This window comes from Pinus tabuliformis, chromosome 6, assembly GCF_031772625.1.
Source record: "Pinus tabuliformis cultivar Carrire ecotype Pingquan chromosome 6, CPIR1, whole genome shotgun sequence".
NCBI classification, from domain to species: domain Eukaryota; kingdom Viridiplantae; phylum Streptophyta; class Pinopsida; order Pinales; family Pinaceae; genus Pinus; species Pinus tabuliformis.
This window is the reverse complement of record NC_142292.1, coordinates 369,438,217-369,458,635: the sequence shown is the minus strand read 5'-3', so window position 1 is coordinate 369,458,635 and position 20,419 is coordinate 369,438,217. Positions and strand designations below refer to the sequence as shown.

At 38.1% G+C, this 20,419-nt stretch overlaps 1 protein-coding gene across 5 annotated transcripts in view; it reads left to right on the top strand.

The window, feature by feature from the left end:
* The window catches only part of LOC149258832 (Oxidoreductase family protein), a 112,453-nt gene extending 104,371 nt beyond the window's left edge, over nt 1-8,082 (top strand). For all 5 annotated transcript variants that reach the window (XM_089416507.1, XM_089416498.1, XM_089416485.1 and 2 more), the window contains 3 exons: nt 6,485-6,619; nt 6,784-6,881; nt 7,659-8,082. In XM_089416507.1, the coding sequence (XP_089272633.1) occupies nt 6,485-6,619; nt 6,784-6,881; nt 7,659-7,884 (459 nt within the window). In that variant the 3' untranslated portion in view covers nt 7,885-8,082. The remainder of the gene's footprint in view (nt 1-6,484; nt 6,620-6,783; nt 6,882-7,658) is intronic.
* The last annotated feature ends 12,337 nt before the right edge of the window (nt 8,083-20,419 follow it).

Sequence of the window (20,419 nt, the reverse complement as noted above, 5' to 3'; positions counted from 1 at the left end):
AAAGAAAGGATCAGTACAATGCCAATACTAGCACTACCAGATCTTCAGCGTCCATTTGAGATCGAGACAGATGCAAGTGAATATGCCATGGGAGCAGTGTTGATGCAGCACCAAAAGCCTATATGATTTCATTCTGAGACATTTGCATCAACAGTAATTAACTATCCTACATTTGATAAAGAATTGTATGCATTAGTTCAGAGTGTTAAAAAGTGGAAACATTACATAATGGTTAAAGAAACAATCATACACACAGATCATCAACCACTTCAATATTTACACTCACAAACTAAATTGCAACAATCAAGACATTACAGGTGGATGGGTTTTCTACAACAATTTCATCTTCTTATCAGATATAAGAAGGGAATACATAATAAGGTTGCAGACATGTTATCAAGACCAATTATAAATGCATCCACAATACTTAAGCATAATTCAGTAATTCATGAAAGTTACATTGAACAATATGCTTAAGACATATTTTAAGGATGTATATGCAACTTTAAGTCATGGAAAGCAGGTAGAAGAATTGGATTATTACATAAAGGACAAACTCTTATATCATTTGGGAAAGTTATGCATTCCACAAACTGAAAGAGTTAACATAATTCGAGAAGCACATACTTCTCTTATATCAGGTCATATTGGTGTAAGTAAAACAGTTGCACAATTACAAAGGTTTTGTTATTGGCCATGAATGAATGAGACAGTTTCTAGATATATTAAAGGATGTACTATGTGTGCTACAAGCAAGCCAAGTAATAGAAAATTAGGCTTGTATACTCCACTTCCAATTCCTTCTCGTCCTTGGAAAAGTGTCTCCATGGAATTTGTTGGGGGATTTCCAAAGTCTAGAAAAGGTCATGATTATTTGTATGTAGTTGTGGATAGGTTCAGTAAGATGTGTATTTTGATACCATGTAATAAACAGGTCACAACTGAACAAATTGTAAAGTTGTTCTTTCAAAATGTATGGGTTCATTTTGGGTTACCTATTTCTATTGTATCTGATCGAGATTCTCGATTTGTTGGGAAATTTTGGTCAAGTATATGGGTGTTAATGGACACCAAGTTAAAGAAGAGCACAACATTTCATCCACAAACAGATGGTCAGACATAAGTGGTCAACATGACAGTGATACAATTGCTTCGAGAATATTGCAGCAAGCATCCCAAACTTTGGGATGAGCATTTGTGTTATGTGCAGCATGCGTACAACTGTGCAAAAATTCTTCTACTTAGAGATCTCTTTTTGAGACTTGTTTTGGTTTTATACCCAAGTCTCCCTTGGATTTTGTCTTTGGTAAAGACATAGCAGTTGATGGACACAATGATGTGGACAAAGAAACCAAGTTCATTGAAAAAATCCAGGAAATTCACTAGGCAGTACAGGAACAGCTGGAAAGAAGCCAAGCAAAGTATAAGGCGCGACATGACAAGCATCGAGTTGAGCATAGTTTTCAAGTTGGTGATCAAGTCTGGTTGTACATTAGCAAAGCAAGACTGCAAGGGGAAGGTAAAAAGTTCAAACCAATTAGATATCGTCCTTTCAAAATACTTGATAAAATTGGTGAAAATGCTTTCTGCCTTGATCTACCAGCTTATATGCAAATCTATTCAGTCATTAATGTTGAAAACTTGAGGTTGTATGAACCTTCATTGATTGAAGATCCCGAAGAGCAAGGTCAGCTACCTTCCATTGAGGATCTGTTGCTCGAGTATCTCAATGAGTTACAAGAGGACACAGTTCTTGACAGGAGGATAAGAACTTCGTGACGAGGGAATGTTGAGTATCTTCGAGTTGGACTCAAAGGTACAAATCCAAGTAAAGCACAATGGATAGAGATTGGAAAAGTGAAGGAACTTTATCCTCACTTACTTGATAGCTAAAAACCAACTTTTGGTGGACCAAAAGCTTCCAGTGGGGAGGAGTGATCTAAAATGGATTTAGTAAAGCCTCCACATCAAAAGTCTTCAAATACAGGTGAAAATGGAATAATGTTGAAGTGCTCGTGAATACGAAGCCAACGGTGCAAACATCATGCAAATCCGAGTTCGGATAAGGAAAATAGAGCCAATTAAAGATTTAGGCCCAAAAGTCAATGCCTACGTCAGCAGGACATGTGGCAACCCGGGAAAGAGTCACAGGTTCTTGATGATGTCAGCGCAGAAGGTGATGTGGTAGTGTGCGATTGGTTCATACAATAGGCGATGGGGATCAGCGATCAAGAGCAGAGATCGCCCGATCAAGGAGATCGACACATATCACGCCGAAACATGCAGGCAGGTTATCCTGGAAAACAAACGCAATAAAGTTATGAAAAAGAAGCTAAACTCTTTGAGTTCCGACAGGAGAGTGGTAAATGGTTTATCGTGTGCCTTCAAGGCAGGAAGCGGTTTTCGACCAAGAGCACGCGATTCCACTCAGCGGGCGACATGTAGCATCCTGAAAACCACTTTTTCGCGTGCCTTCGGAGAATTAGTAAACGTGCTAGTTGGAGTGCGAGACCACGCGACAGTTGTTGGATCCCACAGGACAGATCAACGGTGCGAAACGTCCAGATCATTTGATGAGCGGGACGTGATAACCGTCAGATGGTCTGTTCTCGAGATTAACGCTGGGGAAAGGCCGGACGGTCAGGGTCCACCCCGCGCCCACCGGTCCTTTCGTTTATAGTCTGTTTCTATTATAAACATATTGTTCCACGTTTATTGCAATTTGTATACAAATTTTATATAAACACCATAACACAAAAAAGTTGACAGGGGAGTGTATTGTGAACCGTTCCAGGGGGTCTGGAGGTCAGAGTGACCAATACGATCGAGTGTATACTCGTTTCGACTCGAAGATTCGAGCGGAACTCAACGGTGAGATCCATATTCATGTTGAGACTCTGTTTTTGAGTTCACACCTGTAACAATCATTTTGAAGACATAATAAAGAGGTCAGCACTGGAAGCTAGGACCAGGAGACGTAGCCAGGAAGTTTGGTGAACTTCTTTATCAATTTTGGTTGTGTTGATGTGTTTTGATTGTGTTTTATAATTGTTTAGGTGTCTGTGTTATTCATAATCTTTTCGATCCATTGCACTAAGTAGCATAAGCAACTTCACACATAGTCTGTAATACCTTTTTCAATTTCGGATCACAAACAATAGGAGGGATGCCACTTACCATAAAAGGTAAGGATCGCGCCTATCCCACTACTTGGCGACAAGAGGAAGGATACCACTTACAATAAATGGTAAGGATCACACCTATCCTATTGTCTCTGTTGATCTTCCCAGCTTGACTCTTAAGAATCAAGTGGTAGAACATCTACATTCCATAACTTGAGCTGGATACTACTTACCATAAATGGCAAGGATCGCACCTAACTCAAGTAGCCAACACCAATTGGCCACATGGGTGGAAAAACTATCCCAATAAGCCGAACTTGTGGTTAGGATGCCAATTGGGGTATACTCTGTCAACACCAAAGATAGACAATAGGCAGGATATAACTTACCAAGAGGTAAGGATCATAGACTATCCTATTGCTCGACAATAGGTAGGATACAACTTACCAAGAGGTAAGGAACACAAAATATACTATTGTCCAGAGTTCCCTCAACCCCAATAGCTCTAGGACTTAATTCCTCACCATGGGAACTCAGACAGGGGAAAGAGCATGGCTCAGGGTCCTCGATCAGTCAGGACCCTTACTTAAGAGGGTAACATCCATCAATCCAAGTTGCTCTTTGAAGACCTAGAACTTTCCTTTCGGCAAAACCTTGGTGAGTATATCCACTATTTGCTCGTAAAAGAAAATATGATGCAGCCTCACTGCACCTCTCTGCACCATGTCTCATATATAATGATATTTGATCTCAATATGCTTGGACTTGTCATGAAATACGGGATTCTCTGCCAGACTTGTAACTTTTGGGCAAACTTCAAGTGTCCCTTCGGGCAGACTTGAAGGGGAAAGGTTCTTGCTTCTTTGGGAGAGATTTGTAATCCTCGAGGAGGGTTCACTTACGATTTCATTGGAGGAATTGACCTCTTGGAATTATCCAATATTGTCTTGTAACTTGTTCTTAGTTGTAATTGATTCTTCAACTCATTCGATTCCTTAAAAAAAGATGTGGCTAGTTGTTACTTGCTAATTGTGAGACACTAGGGATTTGGAGAAGACATTTTATCCTTACAGAAGATTTCATTTAAGTCTTTCTCTAGCCTTTCTCCAACTCCATTTTTCATCCCTCATTTTATGAGAGTGATCCTAACTCTAATAACAGATTGATTTTTCTTTTGGGAGTTTGGGGATTTTCCGCTTGGCATCCCTTTTCCCCAACTGGGGAAGGTGTCTTCTGAATGATTGCTTGAGTGGCTCACTTGTCCCTTGATTTTCATGCACCTTTAGTTTCTCTAAATCTCATCTTACATGTTATGCATATTGAATGGTTGAATGGTTTTGCCTGATTTCATTTGATCAATCTATTTGTCTCATTCATCTTGCAATTGTTTTCTTTCTTTAAGTTATAGGATTAACTTGTCTCCATATCATCTTTGCAAATCTCATTTTGTTCAATTGCTACAATTTCAATAATTAGCATTGTTGATTTCGGCATTTACTTTGCAAGCATCTCTTTCATAGCAATCACTGCAGTCTTAACAATCTACCTCCAATATAAGTTGGTTGTAGTTTAAGTTAGGGATCTTCTCCCTCCTATGCCTTCTTATTCTGGGATTGGGGGAATGGTAAACAATTGACTTGCTAAATCACGTTGGGTCACCCAATGTTGGATCTTCTCGCAAATAGGGTGCATGTGAGAATACGGGTTGTATGCAGAACCTTAGCTTTTCCTCCTTTGGACCTCCTTGCATCTTTCCTTAACACAACGAGGATAATGATGGAAGGGAAAGTTGACTTGAAATTTACTAAATTTGCATGTTGTGACCTTGAATCAATCTAATTCCAAGTGATAACCTAATTTAAACTAAAATTAACCAAGATAATCTCATCACACATCACAAAGCAGGTACATTTCAAGGTAGCATCATCTAAGTTTGGTTTCACGTGTTCATATTTGGAATTGGGCTTTTAACTTGGATAGATCTTATTCATTCGCAAGCATTTTATTTATCATTCAAATATTTCTTTTGAGTTGATGAACACTTGTTTCATTTGTTGCATTTATTTGTTGCATTCGCTAAAGTTGTTATTTTCCAGCATTATCTTGGAAAGCATCTATCTTGTGGTTTTTTGTCTACTTTCCAAGTTGTTTTGCAAAGTTGTATCTTTACTTGGAATCTTTAGCAAAACATTTACTCCTTGGCACTAGTCTCATTTCAATACTTGTGAATCTATATTGATTAATGTGCTCATTGAACTTGTACATTTACTTGGTTGTTATATCTTGAAGTGTATCAATTTTGTAATTAACTCCTAAGCAAACTAATTTGCTAGCTTGATGCTAGCTGAACCTTAGACAACTTAGGGTCCACTTCCCCTTGGCTTTGCTAGGAGTAAGCCTGGAGTGAGGAGTTGAGAATTGAGTAATAGCCTCAACTTGAAACTTGGCCCCCAAGGCCACACCAAGTGGAGTTAAGGACTTTCTCCACGATGATCCCTGGTGTGGATTAAGGCGGCAACACTATGCATGACAGCAAATCAAATGGAGATCTGCTTTGCAAAGGTTAGAAATTGTTGGCATTAACATAATACAACTAATATTGTCATATGCTTTCCTGTGATAATTGGAAAAATAATGACAAAAGGAACTGGTAGGAGACCAGACCATAATTGGAAGACACCATGTAGGAAGAGCAAACATTGTGGGGTAAATCAGCTGCTGTGACTTGTAGAATAAACTGCTCAATCGTACTCTTCGCTCTAAAACCTAAAATGTGAGCATGAAATAAAAGATCTTCCTCCTTAGCGGAGGCTCAGATGGACATTGATGATAATTTCCAGGTCATGTAAAGAGCAGCAAGTGCACCTTAGTATCTCGTTCTGTTCTCTAATGAATTTTCCAAATGTTTTTCGATGGTATTTGGGTTCATATTTAGACAAACATCATTATCTTTCGGCCTTTCCTCAGGAGTGGTTTAAGTTGATGCACAAGCTTACCGTGTTTAAGGAAGATACTAAACAATTTACATGTACTTACTGTTTCTCCTTTTGATAAAGAGAAAATTGATATTTTTAGCACTTTGCCTCTGTGCTGATAATTTACTATCATCAAAAGTTTCTTTATATGTTTTGTATTGTAATGGTTTTTTTCATTTGGATATTCCCATGAAAACAATTCACAAAAAGAACACTTGCTATTTTTGTCCTTTTTAGTTTGTTAAGACCATGATTTTAGACTTCCTTTATCTTTATCCTCCTTAAATGGAAATTATTACTGCAAGTAGTCCTTCTGAATGTTTGTTATTGAATGGCCAAAGTAGATTATCTAATATTTACTCTCTCGTCCTTGGAATTACAAATTAGATACCAGATATCCTTGATAATGCATACGTAATTGTGGAATATGACAATGGATCTCGTGCTATGCTCGACCTTTGTATGTTTGCTGAGGGTGGTAAAAATGAGCAGGAGGTTTGCGTGGTTGGTGACATTGGGAAGGTAATAATTCTTATTAAATCCCCTAAAATCGTTGCTTTGAGGAGATTGCACAAAAATGCTAGTTTTATGGTATTGAAGATTCCTAGATAACGATGAGATATACACTTACTGTTGAATGCTATTACCAAATCTTCATAGCAAATATCTCAGATTTCAGTTTACAGGGTGAGGCATTTGTGCCAGAGAGTATTGTACGTATTGGAACCAGGGTTGGTGGACGAGAAGGCGTCCAGACTACAGAGGTCCATGATAAAAGAGTAAAGTAAGTGAAATATTTCTTTTGGATGTTGTGTTGAATTTTTCAAAACATGTCAAATTCAATTAAGCATATCAATTTTAAGAATCATGAAGCGTTTTGTATTATAAGAGTTTAGAATGTACTAAAATTCCTGCCACTTAGTAAATTCTATGTCTGTAATCCAGAGCAAGAATCACCATCTATTGTCTACAAGATGTAACAAGGAGATAATCGGGTCTCAATCCTAGTTTTATGGCTAATTATTCTTTTTCCCACAAGGAAAACCTCACTGAAAGCCCTTTGGGTACGTACTTGTGATCCATGGATGATAAATGGGGTAAACCATTTGTGCCCAAGTTCCAAGCATCTAACCCCAATGAGATCAAGGAAGTCTAACCCATGACCTCCTCAACTTGGGGGAGAGATGTCACATGTGATTCATGATCACTTCAGCTAACCCTTGGGGCTTAGATTTGAAGGAAATGGGAGTGGGCTTTCATCCACTTATGTCACAGAGGTGATAAGATCATTTAATATAATCTCTCTAAGTGCAACCACACATTTGACCAATATCTTAAGGTGATTCTGGCTCCAGCAAAAACCCTAAGGTGAATTGAACCTTGCACATTGGTGAAAATATAGTTAATTATTCTAAAGTTAGACACATTCCATTGGGAACTGGGTGCATTTCACTGAGCGCTTTTATTGACATTATTGGATCTCTAGGGCCATCTATAAATGCTTCCTTTTAGAAGATTATTTCTTGAAGATCATCATCAAAGCTTTTGCTGGTTTTTACAGGTATGCAGGTCTGCATCATGGATCTAGTTACTTGGAACACCTTGAATTTCTAGCTGCTATTAGGAAAAAGAGGAATCAAGTATCAACTGCCAGCTTGCAAGAAGGTCTCATATCAGTAGCCATGGGTGTAGCAGCGCAGCTTTCCATAGAAACTGGCCAATCAATCACTATTAAGGAAGTTCTCGAAGAAAAAGGCCTTGAATATTTTTCTTTGCTCAACAAATGATGTCCAATGATTTGCTTCACTATGGCATGGAGCAAAAATTAACGAGTCATTTGGTTCTTTCCATTTGTATGTCAGTTAGGATTTGCTCTTCTATTTAGGCCTTGGCAACTTTCGTACGGTATTGTTTTTAATTATATCTCAGTTGGGATTTGCTCTGTTTAGGCCTTGGCAACTCTCATAAGGTGTTCGCATACGGCAGCTTACTTTTCTGGTAAGTTCTGGAAGCACTGTTTTCTGACAATATGCTGATGACTGCAGGAGACCTCATGTCTGGCCTTTGTCCGATTCCAATATGGATCATGATGCCTGACAAATGAATGCCAATAACAAAACAAAATATCCAGATAAAACGTGGAACAACCACGGCATATAGCAGCCTGTACCTTTTTACTGGATTTATAATAAAAAATAAAGGCCATTTTCGAAATGAAAAAGAAAATCTATTAATGATGAGAAAGTAAAAGTGATTTACGATGTGAACACAGCAGCAATCTTGTTGGCCACGGTGACCACGATCGGTATATTAGGACCTGTTTTAAAATGCCTCGGTTGAATTGCACCATGCCACGTGTAGTTGAGGAGACAGCTTTCAACACTCCCACCGTCGCAGTTTTACATGTCCTTTCCTATCAAATATGTCAAACCATCCGTGCCTTTGCCGAGGATGACAAATTATGCATTGGCTAGAATACAGGTTTTAAGAATTAGTTCTTATGAATGGAATTTATTGATGTGGAATATGGTATAGATAATGAATATTGCATGTGATGTCACACTTCCGATTAGCAAAGAGGGGAATGATGAATGAATCCTTGATTTTAGTTATCTTAACGAGGACGGCACCAAACAAATTTGATTCATATCAAACAATATTAGGGATGACCAACCATAATATTAACTGAAGTATTTTGCACCACACTTAAGTTTTCATACTATTTCCACTATTTCCAACTAGTTGCACTATGTAGAAAATTTCACTGTAAGCCCAATGGGTTTCAAGTTCATGAAGTCACATAAGTTTAATGCCTAATCCAACATGTTTCATGCTACTATCATAAATATGATATTTTCAAAGTTAAAACACATGAACCTACTCTACTCATTTTTGTTGAGAATAACACAAGTGACCCACAAATTTAACACGAGACTTTTTCCCATGGGGGTAGTTTAATCAGCGATGACCTTGTTGTGAAGTACTATGTAGATTGTGAGATTCAAGGTTCAAATCCCACCTTGGGTGTTTACCTCACAAAAAACCACAGGTGATTTTTCAGGTGATTTTTGGTTCAAAGACCCTGGAAAAACACCAAAGGGAAAATAAGAGAAATAGATTTTATTGAGCTCAAGGAAAATTTATAGAGAAATACACATTTTTGTTTTTTAAATTAATAGCCAACTTATCTTATTGAGTTTGCGCTCGATTTTTGTGCCAAACACCCTAGGAAAACATGCCAAAAATCCCCTGAATTTTGTGCCAAATCAGTGCCAGTTTGATAGTGTATGACCTCCTAAAAACTCACCCAACTATTCTACCACTATTGTACAAACTATAGTAGCAGACCAAAAAATTGCTACCTTGATTTATGCGCCCTATGCCTCAAAAAATGTGCCCATATTTCATTGTACAAGTGACATTAAATGCATTGTACAAATTGCTAATTTTTTTGCTGAAAGTGTCATGAAAATTATGCCAATCTCTCTTAGATATTTGTGCCCAACTCTCCTTTCTTGGTTGCTCGTTCTCCTCCCAAAACTTTCTCTAGCTCTCCCTTTCTCTCCCACTCTTCAAGTCTCATGAAGAATCGTGTCTCCACTCTCCCCCTCTAATTTCTTATTAATGACTAAAATCCATAACCCTAGATCTCAATGACTAAAATCCATAACCCTAGATCTCAATGACTAAGTTCAATTTGGCCATCTCAAGATCAACGGTCATGACTTAATTTCACATTGGGCCCACTTAAATCACTTTAGTGACCCAAACTTAATAAAGTTAAATTCACTTTATAAAATGTTACTTTTGTTGGCATTATGATGCATGTGTTGTCCTTGATGACAACTCACTTGTAACAGAGCAAATATATGGTAACTAAACGAATCTACAGGTCAGATCAGAGGTGATAGAATGATGGAACAGAATAATGGGTCAAAGGTTTACGGATTGGAATCAGAAGCTTGATACGGAAATTAGGTGTTGTCCTTGATGGCAACCTACTTGATGAGTTGTCCTTGATGACAACCTATTTGATGAATGGACTACTTGATAAAGATATAAACAAGATGTGACAGAGTGCATGGCAGTTTTGTTTACAGATGTGACAAAACGCAAGGTAGTTAAGAGGAATTAGTTCAGAAATGATAAAGTGATGGCAACTCACATTATAACAAGTCAATTCAGAGGTAACAGAGTAATGGCATAGAAGAACAAGATGATGGGACAAAGGATTGTAGATTAGAATCAAGAAATTGAGGAAAGAGAATGCTTTAAGTTGTATACGATGTTTAACCTAGTCCAAGTTGCGTATACACGCGGGTACACAAAATAAAATGCGTGTATGCGTATGCACGCAGTTTCACAGAAAAAATAAATGCGTATGGGATGGAAAATTAAGGTTAAAGAATATCGAGGGTCCATACCATGGTATTAACCCACAATATTGAACGAAATAATGGTTACTTGATCCTGTCTAAGAATACCATAGGTTCGAAGTGTTGTTTTGGTGCATGGTATTGACAAAGGCTCTAAGTATATAAGGAGTATATAAGGAGGATAAAATGAAAGGGCTAGACGTGCAAGTGATGAAAATCTTATGAAGAGTTAGATCAAAAGCAAATATGCATGTTATGGGTTTTTGATGCTTTGCTTGATCTGAAGTAAGCATGCACTTGAGTGTTTGATGATCGATGAGATCTAATAGATTTGAAATAATTATGCACAATGTTGGATCACGATTATGAGACCTGAAATGACTTATCATTGTATGATCTGATAATAGATAGGCTAGATCTAAGTGCTAATGCATGTTTTATCCTTTAAATACTATGATCTGGGTATATCTAAAGTTTTGAAAAGTTGCGAAGTTATAAGTCATCATTTGCAGATCTATATGCAGGTTTGCCTCAGTGAAAGCACATATACATGCAGATTCAACACTTCCAAGTAGCGTATGCAGAGGAAGGGCATGTTGTTCAGAAATGACTGATCTATCTGATCAGTGTTGTTGTTTTACTACTATTTGTCAATGATGTCTTCATTAGATCTGAAGTTAAACTAATTGTATAAGAAAAATGAGTCTGACTCACTAATTGATTGAGTAAGAAGGGTGATCTTTGTTGCTATCCGTTTAGAACTCTATAATATACAGTAGACCTTCAGAATGTCTTTGGTTGGTACAATTTTTGGTTCAGAAGATTTATGATTCAGTATATTTAGAGGTATATGCAGGTTGAGTTATGGAAAGTAGCGTATACACATAGGTTGTCCTCATTGAAGTAGCGTAAACATTATGACATATGATTTTTAAGGTTGTAGTTGGTTCTGGTTGTTGATGCAGTGTTCTGAGTTCAGTTCTATGTATTGGTTATAGTGATCTGACTGTTCCGATTGATTGGTTGAATTTTGATTAAGTATCGGTTGATTGGGTTTTGAGTGAATGGTTGATTCAGTTGTTGATGATTGGGTGATTCAGTTGTGTCAGAGGTTTCAGTGATTGGTTGATTCAATTGTGTCAGAAGTTTCAATGATTGGTTGATTTAGAAATAGATGATTGGGTTTCAGTTATGTTAGAGATTGATGATTGAGTTTTAGTGATTGATTGATTCAGATGTGTCATAGATTAATGACAATGTTACAATGATGAGTTACAGTTTGATTTTTGATGTTGAGCTTAAGTGTTGATAATGGGTTCAGTATGAAAATTTGATGAAACGTGGCCTACAAGTTATGATGTATTGAAGCAAGTGGATCTAGTCTGAAAATTTGATGAACTATGGTCCATGGAGGATGTTGAGGGTTGGAGCCTTCAGTGAGGAAGTTGAAGCTTCCTGCCAATAGTAGCTGGTGATCAGATCAGGGGGTTGTAGCTCCCTTCCAGTAGCAGTTGGAGAACAAGTGAAGGTTGTAGCCTTCTGTACGCTGACACCTACGTATTGGCAAATATATCAGCTAGTACAAGAGCTAGGGGTTGCAGCTCTCTTCCAGTAGAAGTTGGAGAATGAGTGAAGGTTGTAGCCTTCTGTAGGCCGACGCCTACGTACTGGTAAACATATCAGTCAGTACAAGAGCTAGGGGGTTGTAGCTCCCTTCCAGTAGAAACTGGAGAACAAGTGAAGGTTGTAGCCTTCTACAGGTGAGTGTCTGCGTATTGGTATGAGTCTGCGCTAGTACAAAATTGTAAACAATTTTTTCTTTATATTAAAAAAAAGATAGAGACAACAACAGCAGGTGGTTTTCTCCTGCATTGAGTTTCCACCTTAAATCTTGGTGTTCATGTGTGTTGCTGATGTGTGATGGTTTATTTATTACAACATATGGTTACTGTTTATATAATATTTAATAAAGTACTGATGCAGTGGCTGAAGACAAACATATAATGAATTAACTGAATCATAAGCTCACTGGATATACACTAATTGTCCTAAGAACAGTCACGTACACATGCAGGTTCCTTTTAGTAAAGTCGCATATAGAAATATGAATATGAAATGTAAAAAGTTATTGATTTGAGAACACTGATTCACCCACCCTCTTAGTGTTTTTCCCAACAACTTTTTAGTCATTAAACATAAAAAATACACTTTCCAACTTTATAAAGTAAAGTGTCCAAAGAAATAAATGTGCTTGGTCACTTCTCCATGTCAGGGACTGCCATTGCAGTACCCCCAATCTACCAAAAACTAACACTCACTTTCAGCAAGGGAGGTTCTTCTGGCACCTCCACCACGTAGATCTATCTCCAAACCCATCTCATCATCTATCGCTACTCCCTTTGAACCTGAAGCATGTCGTGCTACCTGCCCTAAAACATGAGCTGAAACCCTGCTAGAACTAACCATGCTCCAAGGAGTCCCATCACACTCTTGAGCATCTATCAATGTCATATCATACCCATTGAGTCTCTTGGTGGTACCTGAAGAATTACTTTTCTTATTCACTTGTCCCCTCTCAATAACTGACACTGATCTTGTATCCAAGGTCCCCTCAGATACACCCAAGGTTGTCCCAACAACCTATATGACCACCCTTGTCTAATGCCAAGCACTACTAATGCATCAAAGGTCACCCCCTTTGAACGTAAAAACACTTGTTCATCCCATAATAAAACTTTATATCCATCATCCTCCAAGGTTGATATGAGAGCAAGTGTACCATCAACCCTGGAATAAATAGAATCCCTATCACCTCCAGAGATCCTCTTGAATCTAGTTGGAATCTAACACATTCAACCCCCTTTACTGCATGTGTGGTGCTAGCTTCACAACTCACATGGCAATTTGAGTCTGTCTCTAAAATATTGTGGAACACTGACTTCGTCCTCGTCATGTAACTAGATGCTCTATTGTCCACTAGTAATAATCCACCATCCTCATACACAACAATATTATTGTCCAAAATATAGATAACAAAAGAAAACTCTTTCCCAAATTTCTCAACGAAATCGTCAATCTCAAATGAAGCTATTGTTGCTACCTGTTCCTCTTCTTCGTCTTCTTGTATGGACTTTGGCTCACCTAATGACTAGTATTATGACATGCAAAGCATTTCACTTTGCTCATGTCCTTCATAGAAGCAAATCTCTCACTTCCCTTTACCTTAGATTTTCCCTTTGTTGCAAGAGAAACATTCTCCTCATCTCCCCCACCATGTTACAGACCACTTTTGGCATTTCGCCTTATCGCCTCTGGATGGAAATCACCTCACATCCTTCCCTAACTTGGAAGTTTTTCACAGGCTACTATCCCATCAATGAAGGCATCCCAAATCTTGGTAAAATCACTCATGGTAGATCTAACCAGATGCTCATCAGAGATGATTTCTCCTATTACTACCAACTCATCTCTCATTTGAGTGGCCTTGGTGAGGTGTGAAGATACAATGTTGGTTTTGGTCATCTTGGTTTGCCTTAGTTTTTCTCACAACACCATCTTTATGTTCTCATTAGTGCTTTGGAAAAGTTTGATTAACGATTCCCACTTCTCAAAGGCATAATTCTTCCCCGAAATGGGGAATAAGATAGTCTTTAATAGCATCTAAAAGAAGCATCTTGGCTTTAACATTCCTCTTGCTAAAGTCAACCAAATGTATTGGATGAGTGGGCAGAACTACTACGTTCTTAACAATATCCCATAGTTCAAACTCCTGAAGCACCAATTCAAAGCTCTCCTTCCATGGCTAAATTTTTTAGCCCACTTAGCCTATCCTCCACCCTCAACCCCATTTCCATTGACCTCAACAAACTAACACAAGAAAAACTCATATTTTCTCCAAAGGTAAACACAAGCTCCCTCTCAACCACAAAACCCTATTTAATTTATCTTATAATTGTTATTTAATCATTGTTCTTAGAGAATTTGCCTTTTTGGCTCTAATACCATGTAGAAAATTGAGTTAAAGCTTGACTTGATTTCAAGTCCATGAAGTCACGTCAATTTTAATGTCCAAGAGAACGTGTTTTATGTTGTTGTCATAAACATGAATATTTTCAAACTTAAAACATATGAAACTACATTACTCACTTTTTCTAAGAATATCACAAACAACCCACAAATTTAACATTAGGGTATTTTTGGTCCAAAGACCCTACAAAAACCCGAAAGGAAAATCAATCTACAAGAGAGATTTTATTGGGCTCACAGAAAATTTATATAGAAATACAAAAAAAATTCCAACAATTAATAGCCAACTTATCTCAATGAGTCTGGCCTCTATTTTTGTGCAAAAAACCTAAGAAAACATGCAAGAAGTCCCTCTATTTCTATGCTAAATCAGTTATAGTTTGATAGCATACGACCTCCTAGAAAATCATGCCCAACTATTGTAACATTGTTGTACGAATTGTACCAATAGACTAGAAAAAAATCCTCGATTTTTGTGCCACCTACCTCAAAAAATGTGCTCAAATTTCATTGTACAACCAACATTAAATGTGTCATATGGACTATTAAATGTTTGCTGAAAGTGCCTTGGGAACTATGCCAACCTCTTTTAGATATACATGCCCAACTTTTTTTTCCTTAATGCACTTCATTTGAAAACTTTCTTCAGATCTCCCTTTCTCACTCTTCAAGTCTCATGCAGAATGGTGTGGCTCTTTACTCTCCCTCTATGATTTCTCATTAATGACTAAAATCCAAAACCCTATATCTCAATGGCTAAGATTCAATCTAGCCATGTCAAGATCAACGATCATGACTTAATTTCACATTAGACCCACTTAAATCACTTAAGTGATCCAAAATTTATAAAGTTAAACTCACTTCATAAAAAATCACTTTTAAGTCATTAAATATAAAAGGTGCATTTTCCAACTTCATCAAATAACTTATAAAGTTCCTAAAGAGAGAAATGTGCTTGGTCACTTTTGCGTGCAAGGGACTACCGATGCAAAAGTACTTTCAAGCTACCAAAAACTAACACATTCGCCATCAATTTTAAATTTGTTGCTTCCAACTAGTTTTAGTGGGTCATCAATTTACATATGTTAGGGTTTTGCAATATAAATGTTGTTTGGTCTATATGTTCTTTTGAGTTACTCTCACATTGTTTGTAGTTGTGAGTATTAGTTTTCTATAGCACACATGCATAACAAGAGGATATAATTGTCACACTATATTGATATTGCATAGTAATATATATATATATATATATATATATATATATATATATATATATAGATATATGTTGTACAATTTTCTTTATTTTTGAATCTGAACAAATTCAGAGAATTGAGAATAAAAGTTATTCTATAAAAAAGGATACTCTTAATTCAAATTGGTTGTTCCTATAAAATTTTCATTGCTCTTCAAATTCAACCGAATTGAATTGTACTCCCTATTTTAATAGAGCAAGGTTCCCAATAAAAAATTGGGTGTTACATCTTTAATGCCTTATGAGTGACCATTTCCTTTTTTATTAACACCAAGCATCTTCCTAAACTTTTGAAACTTAGCTTTTGTGAAGATATTTACAAGTTGTTCTTTGATTCTTTAGTTTTATGGTATTTCAACTTCTTTGTTTTGCATCTATTACTTGTTGAAGCATTGGTATTTCTCAATGTCGGACCTCATACGAAACATCAGATTCTTTGGATTTGAATCAAATTATGGGTACATGTTGTATTGACAATTTATTTACACTTTGCCTTTGTGAAAAGTAATGCAACAATTGTTTTTTTGGGTTGGTTAAAATACATTACTTAGTTGTGTATCTCTATCTTGTAAAATCTGCTTAGGATGAATGAGTTGCGAGATAACATAAGATAAGAAAACAATTTGGCTAATATAAAACAACATATTATTGGGGATTGAATTTGAGGCTTTGTGAAGAAATCTCACTTGGTTTACCATTTGACAACAACCCCCTTCATGACAATACAATAATTGGTTTTTCCTTTCTAATCCACAAAGTTATTCCTAATGCTATGCTAAATGAGTAATTTAAAGTGAAATATCTTTCATCAATATAACCTACCTAGTCTCCCGGATGCGGGTGTTTGACAGCTCCGAGGGTATCCGGATGGCGTTTCACGTGGGCAGGTTTCAGCCCCAACACGCCACGAGTTATGAGGCAGGTCAGGCGAGCTGGTCTCGCACAAGCTTATTAATGGAGGCATTTACTTCCTCCATCCGTTGCCTGGTTAACTGTGCTATGGCGCTCCATAAGCTAATCGCTCCCGCGGCTTTGTTGCATTCCTCTGCGGCTTCATGGATTGCAGCGTTGTGTGTCTCTCTGAGCTTCTCTGCAAGCGAACTTAGGCCCGTCATTCCCTTTCTGGTTCCGGGATCTTATGGTTCAATTGATGTTCTGTTTTCGCCTCGCTCAAGGTACTCTTCTCCGTGTATTCACTCTCTAGACAATTCACTGAACATTGCAATGCCGCGCTGTTAAAATTGGCAACCAGGGCAAAACTTCATGTGGGTCATCTTATTCATGGCTGATAATATTTTTATTAGATTCCTCTCGTCGAGAGGTGTAGGATTGATATAAAGATCATCCAATTCCGATAAGTATTCACGAAGATATGAATTTATTTTGATTATGGAATTATTATCAAGCCGACCTACAACTCATGTAGGCTCAGAAGCCCAACAGTCGTATCTATTCACCCACCAACGTTGTGTATAAATATAAGAGGACTTTTCCTCATTTAGACTCACTCATCTCATCACATCTCTCTCTCTCTACTGCGCTGAAATGGGTCTCTCTCTCACACATGTGAAGCCGGAAGTTGTTGAATATGAAGTTGCAACTGCAGAAGTAAAGATTGACTTGCGTGGCCTAGAAAATCTCCTCTTTGGAACTGCGCTGTAGGTTCATCTGAACCTCCTTTGAAAGCCACAACTTTTGGTGGTGGAATGAAGTCAATCCGACGAACGGTTTGCAAGATATCGACTGCTCTAGTTTGAAGCCGAAAACTGCTGAAACTGAAGCTGCAACTGCAGAAGTAAAGATTGACTTGCGTGGCCTAGAAGATCTCCTCTTTGGAACTGCGTTGTAGGTTCATTTGAACCTCCTTTGAAAGCCGCAACTTTTGGTGGTGGAATGAAGTCAATCTGACGAACGGTTTGCAAGATATCAACTGCCCTAGTTTGAAGCCGGAAACTGCTAAAAATGAAGCTGCAACTGCAGAAGTAAAGATTGACTTGCGTGGCCTAGAAGATCTCCTCATCTGAACTGCGCTGTAGGTTCATCTGAACCTCCTTTGGAAGCCGAAACTTTTGGTGGTGGAATGAAGTCAATCCGACTGTCGGTTTGTGAGATATGGTCTGCCCTAGTTTGATAATGAAGCCACTAATGCTGATGCTAATGATCTAGGGTTTGCTACTGCTGATATGAATCAGATTTATTGTACTATTTCTCTCTGTTGAATTATTGAAGATAAAAGAAGATTTGATCAAAGGGTTTCCCCACACATTGTGGGGTTTGTCCCTGGCTAGCCGCCACATCTTGTGTCTCTTGTCTTGGCTTGTTTTCTGTCGATTGTTTAATGTTCTATCTGCACTTTACTTTATGTACATGTGATTGCTAATCGGTGGAATATAATAAGAAAAAGAAGTAAACTGTTATAAGAATAGAACATACCATAACTTAACATGGTATCAGAGCTGAGGTGAAGATAAAGCCCAAGCAAGAGCAAGAGCAATCATCGAAGAGAATATTGGCAAGGCTATCCTAAAAGAACTATGGGGTCCTCAACACTCTTTCCTGCTGAAGACAAGCTCCGTGAGAACGCTGACTATCACGGATGAAAGATGTCTATCGATCTAACCCTTGAAGATCAAGGAGTGCTGGACCATGTAAGAGGCAATATTGTTGAGCCTTCATCAAATGCATCTGCTGCTGCCTGGAACAAATGGAAAAATGGAGAAGTCAAAACAAAGAAGATCATCTGGGACTCTATCGACAAGCGCTTGGTGGCCTACATCTCTGATCTAGACACCTCCAAGGAAATCTACGACAGACTGGTGAGTTTATTTAAAGTTAATGATGCAAATCAAGTTTTGTTTCTTAGAAATACACTGAGGGAAATCAAGAAGGGTAAAGATGAAAGTATGCAAACATACTTCTTAAGAATCACCGAGATCAAGAACAATCTCCTATCTATTGGGGAAACTATTACTGACAGAGAAATGGCACTCACAACTCTTGAAGGATTACCATTTGAATGGTATGTGTTCAGGACTACTCTTTTGAACTATAATGTAATTCCTGGTTTCGAGGAATTAATGGCTAGATGCATTCAAGAACAAACAAGGGTAGAAGAATAGGAAATGCCCATGCCTAAAGGTCCTCCTGCTGCCTTTTCTTCTCATGCAAAGAAAATAAATAATTCTGGGTCTAAATCGAAAAGAAAGACTGGATTTAAGGCTAGAAGAAAATGATGATGTTACATTTGCGATAAAGCAAGTCACTATGTATGAGGTCATGAGCATCATGGTAAATGAGATCATGGACATAAAGGGCAACATGAGATCATGAACATATAGGATAACATGATGATGATGCACACTAGTTTGAGCAGCATTATGATGGATAAAATCATGGACATGGGCAGCATGATGATAATCATGATTAGAGAAGCATGGTACAGTATGCAGTGGTGCAACTCGAAATCCCTCTGATGGCAATCAAAGGAATGACAAATTCAACAGCAAAGGTAAGAGGAGAGTTGGGAATCAAGGAAGAGGACAAGCATTCAAGAAGGCTAGAAATTCCAGGATGTATGAAATGCACATAACCTCAAAAAGAACCTAGTGTCCATCTCGGCAACGGAAGACAAAGGCTACAAGGTAACCTTCAGCGATGGCAAGGTACGTATATGGAAAAATAATGTTAAATATGCCTTTACACTTGGGTTTAGTTTTGATTCATTATATCAGGTCGATGGAAGTCTGCTAGGTGTCATGTCTTATGACACATCTCTTCAGTCCGAACTTTGGCATCGGAGGTTTACCCACCTTCATTACAAAGCTCTACCCGATGTAAGACAGATGGTAACAGGGATGTCCGAATTCCAAGTAGAGAAAGAAGGTGTATGTCCGGGTTGTGCCAAAGGAAAGCTCAAAAGGGGACCATTCCCCTCAAGCCAAAGCAAGACCTCCGATATATTACAATTGGTTTACTCAGGCATACCTGAGGTTGGCATTAAGAGGGAGACTACTACACCACATACTCCTGAGCAGAATGGTGTGGTGGGAAGGAAGAACCACACGATGATGGAAGCTGTCCGGGCCATGCTACATGATCAAAGACTTCTGATGTTTCTATGGGCTGAAACTACAATCACCGTCGTATATGTACAAAATTGATGCCCTCATCAAGCATTGGGTTCCAAGACTCCTAAAGAAAAGTTCACCGCAAGGTGAACAATCTTTCGACTTTGAGGAGCTCTCAAGAAGCCAACACCAGGGAATCGAAAGAAAAGGATGATGAATCAATGCCTGATGTAGAAGAACCCATGGATTTGATAGATTCTCATCCACATGAGCCTTCCTCTTCTAGGAAGAGGCCTTCATGGCTTAGGGGGATATTTGATGATGCTAAAGGACATGCTGCACCCTGAGGAACCTTCCGTCAAAGTAAGAAACTTAATAGGTATCAAGGATACCTGACCATCATGAGCACGATCATACAAAATGAGCCTTCATCATTCTCAGATGCCGTCAAGCATCAAGTATGGAAGGATGCTATGACCGTAGAATATGAGTCTATTATGGAGAATGATGTCTGGGAAGTAGTTCCCAGACTTGGACAAGATAATTGTTACTTCAAAATGGCTTTAAAAGATAAAGCATGCAGCAGATGGAAGCACGGAAA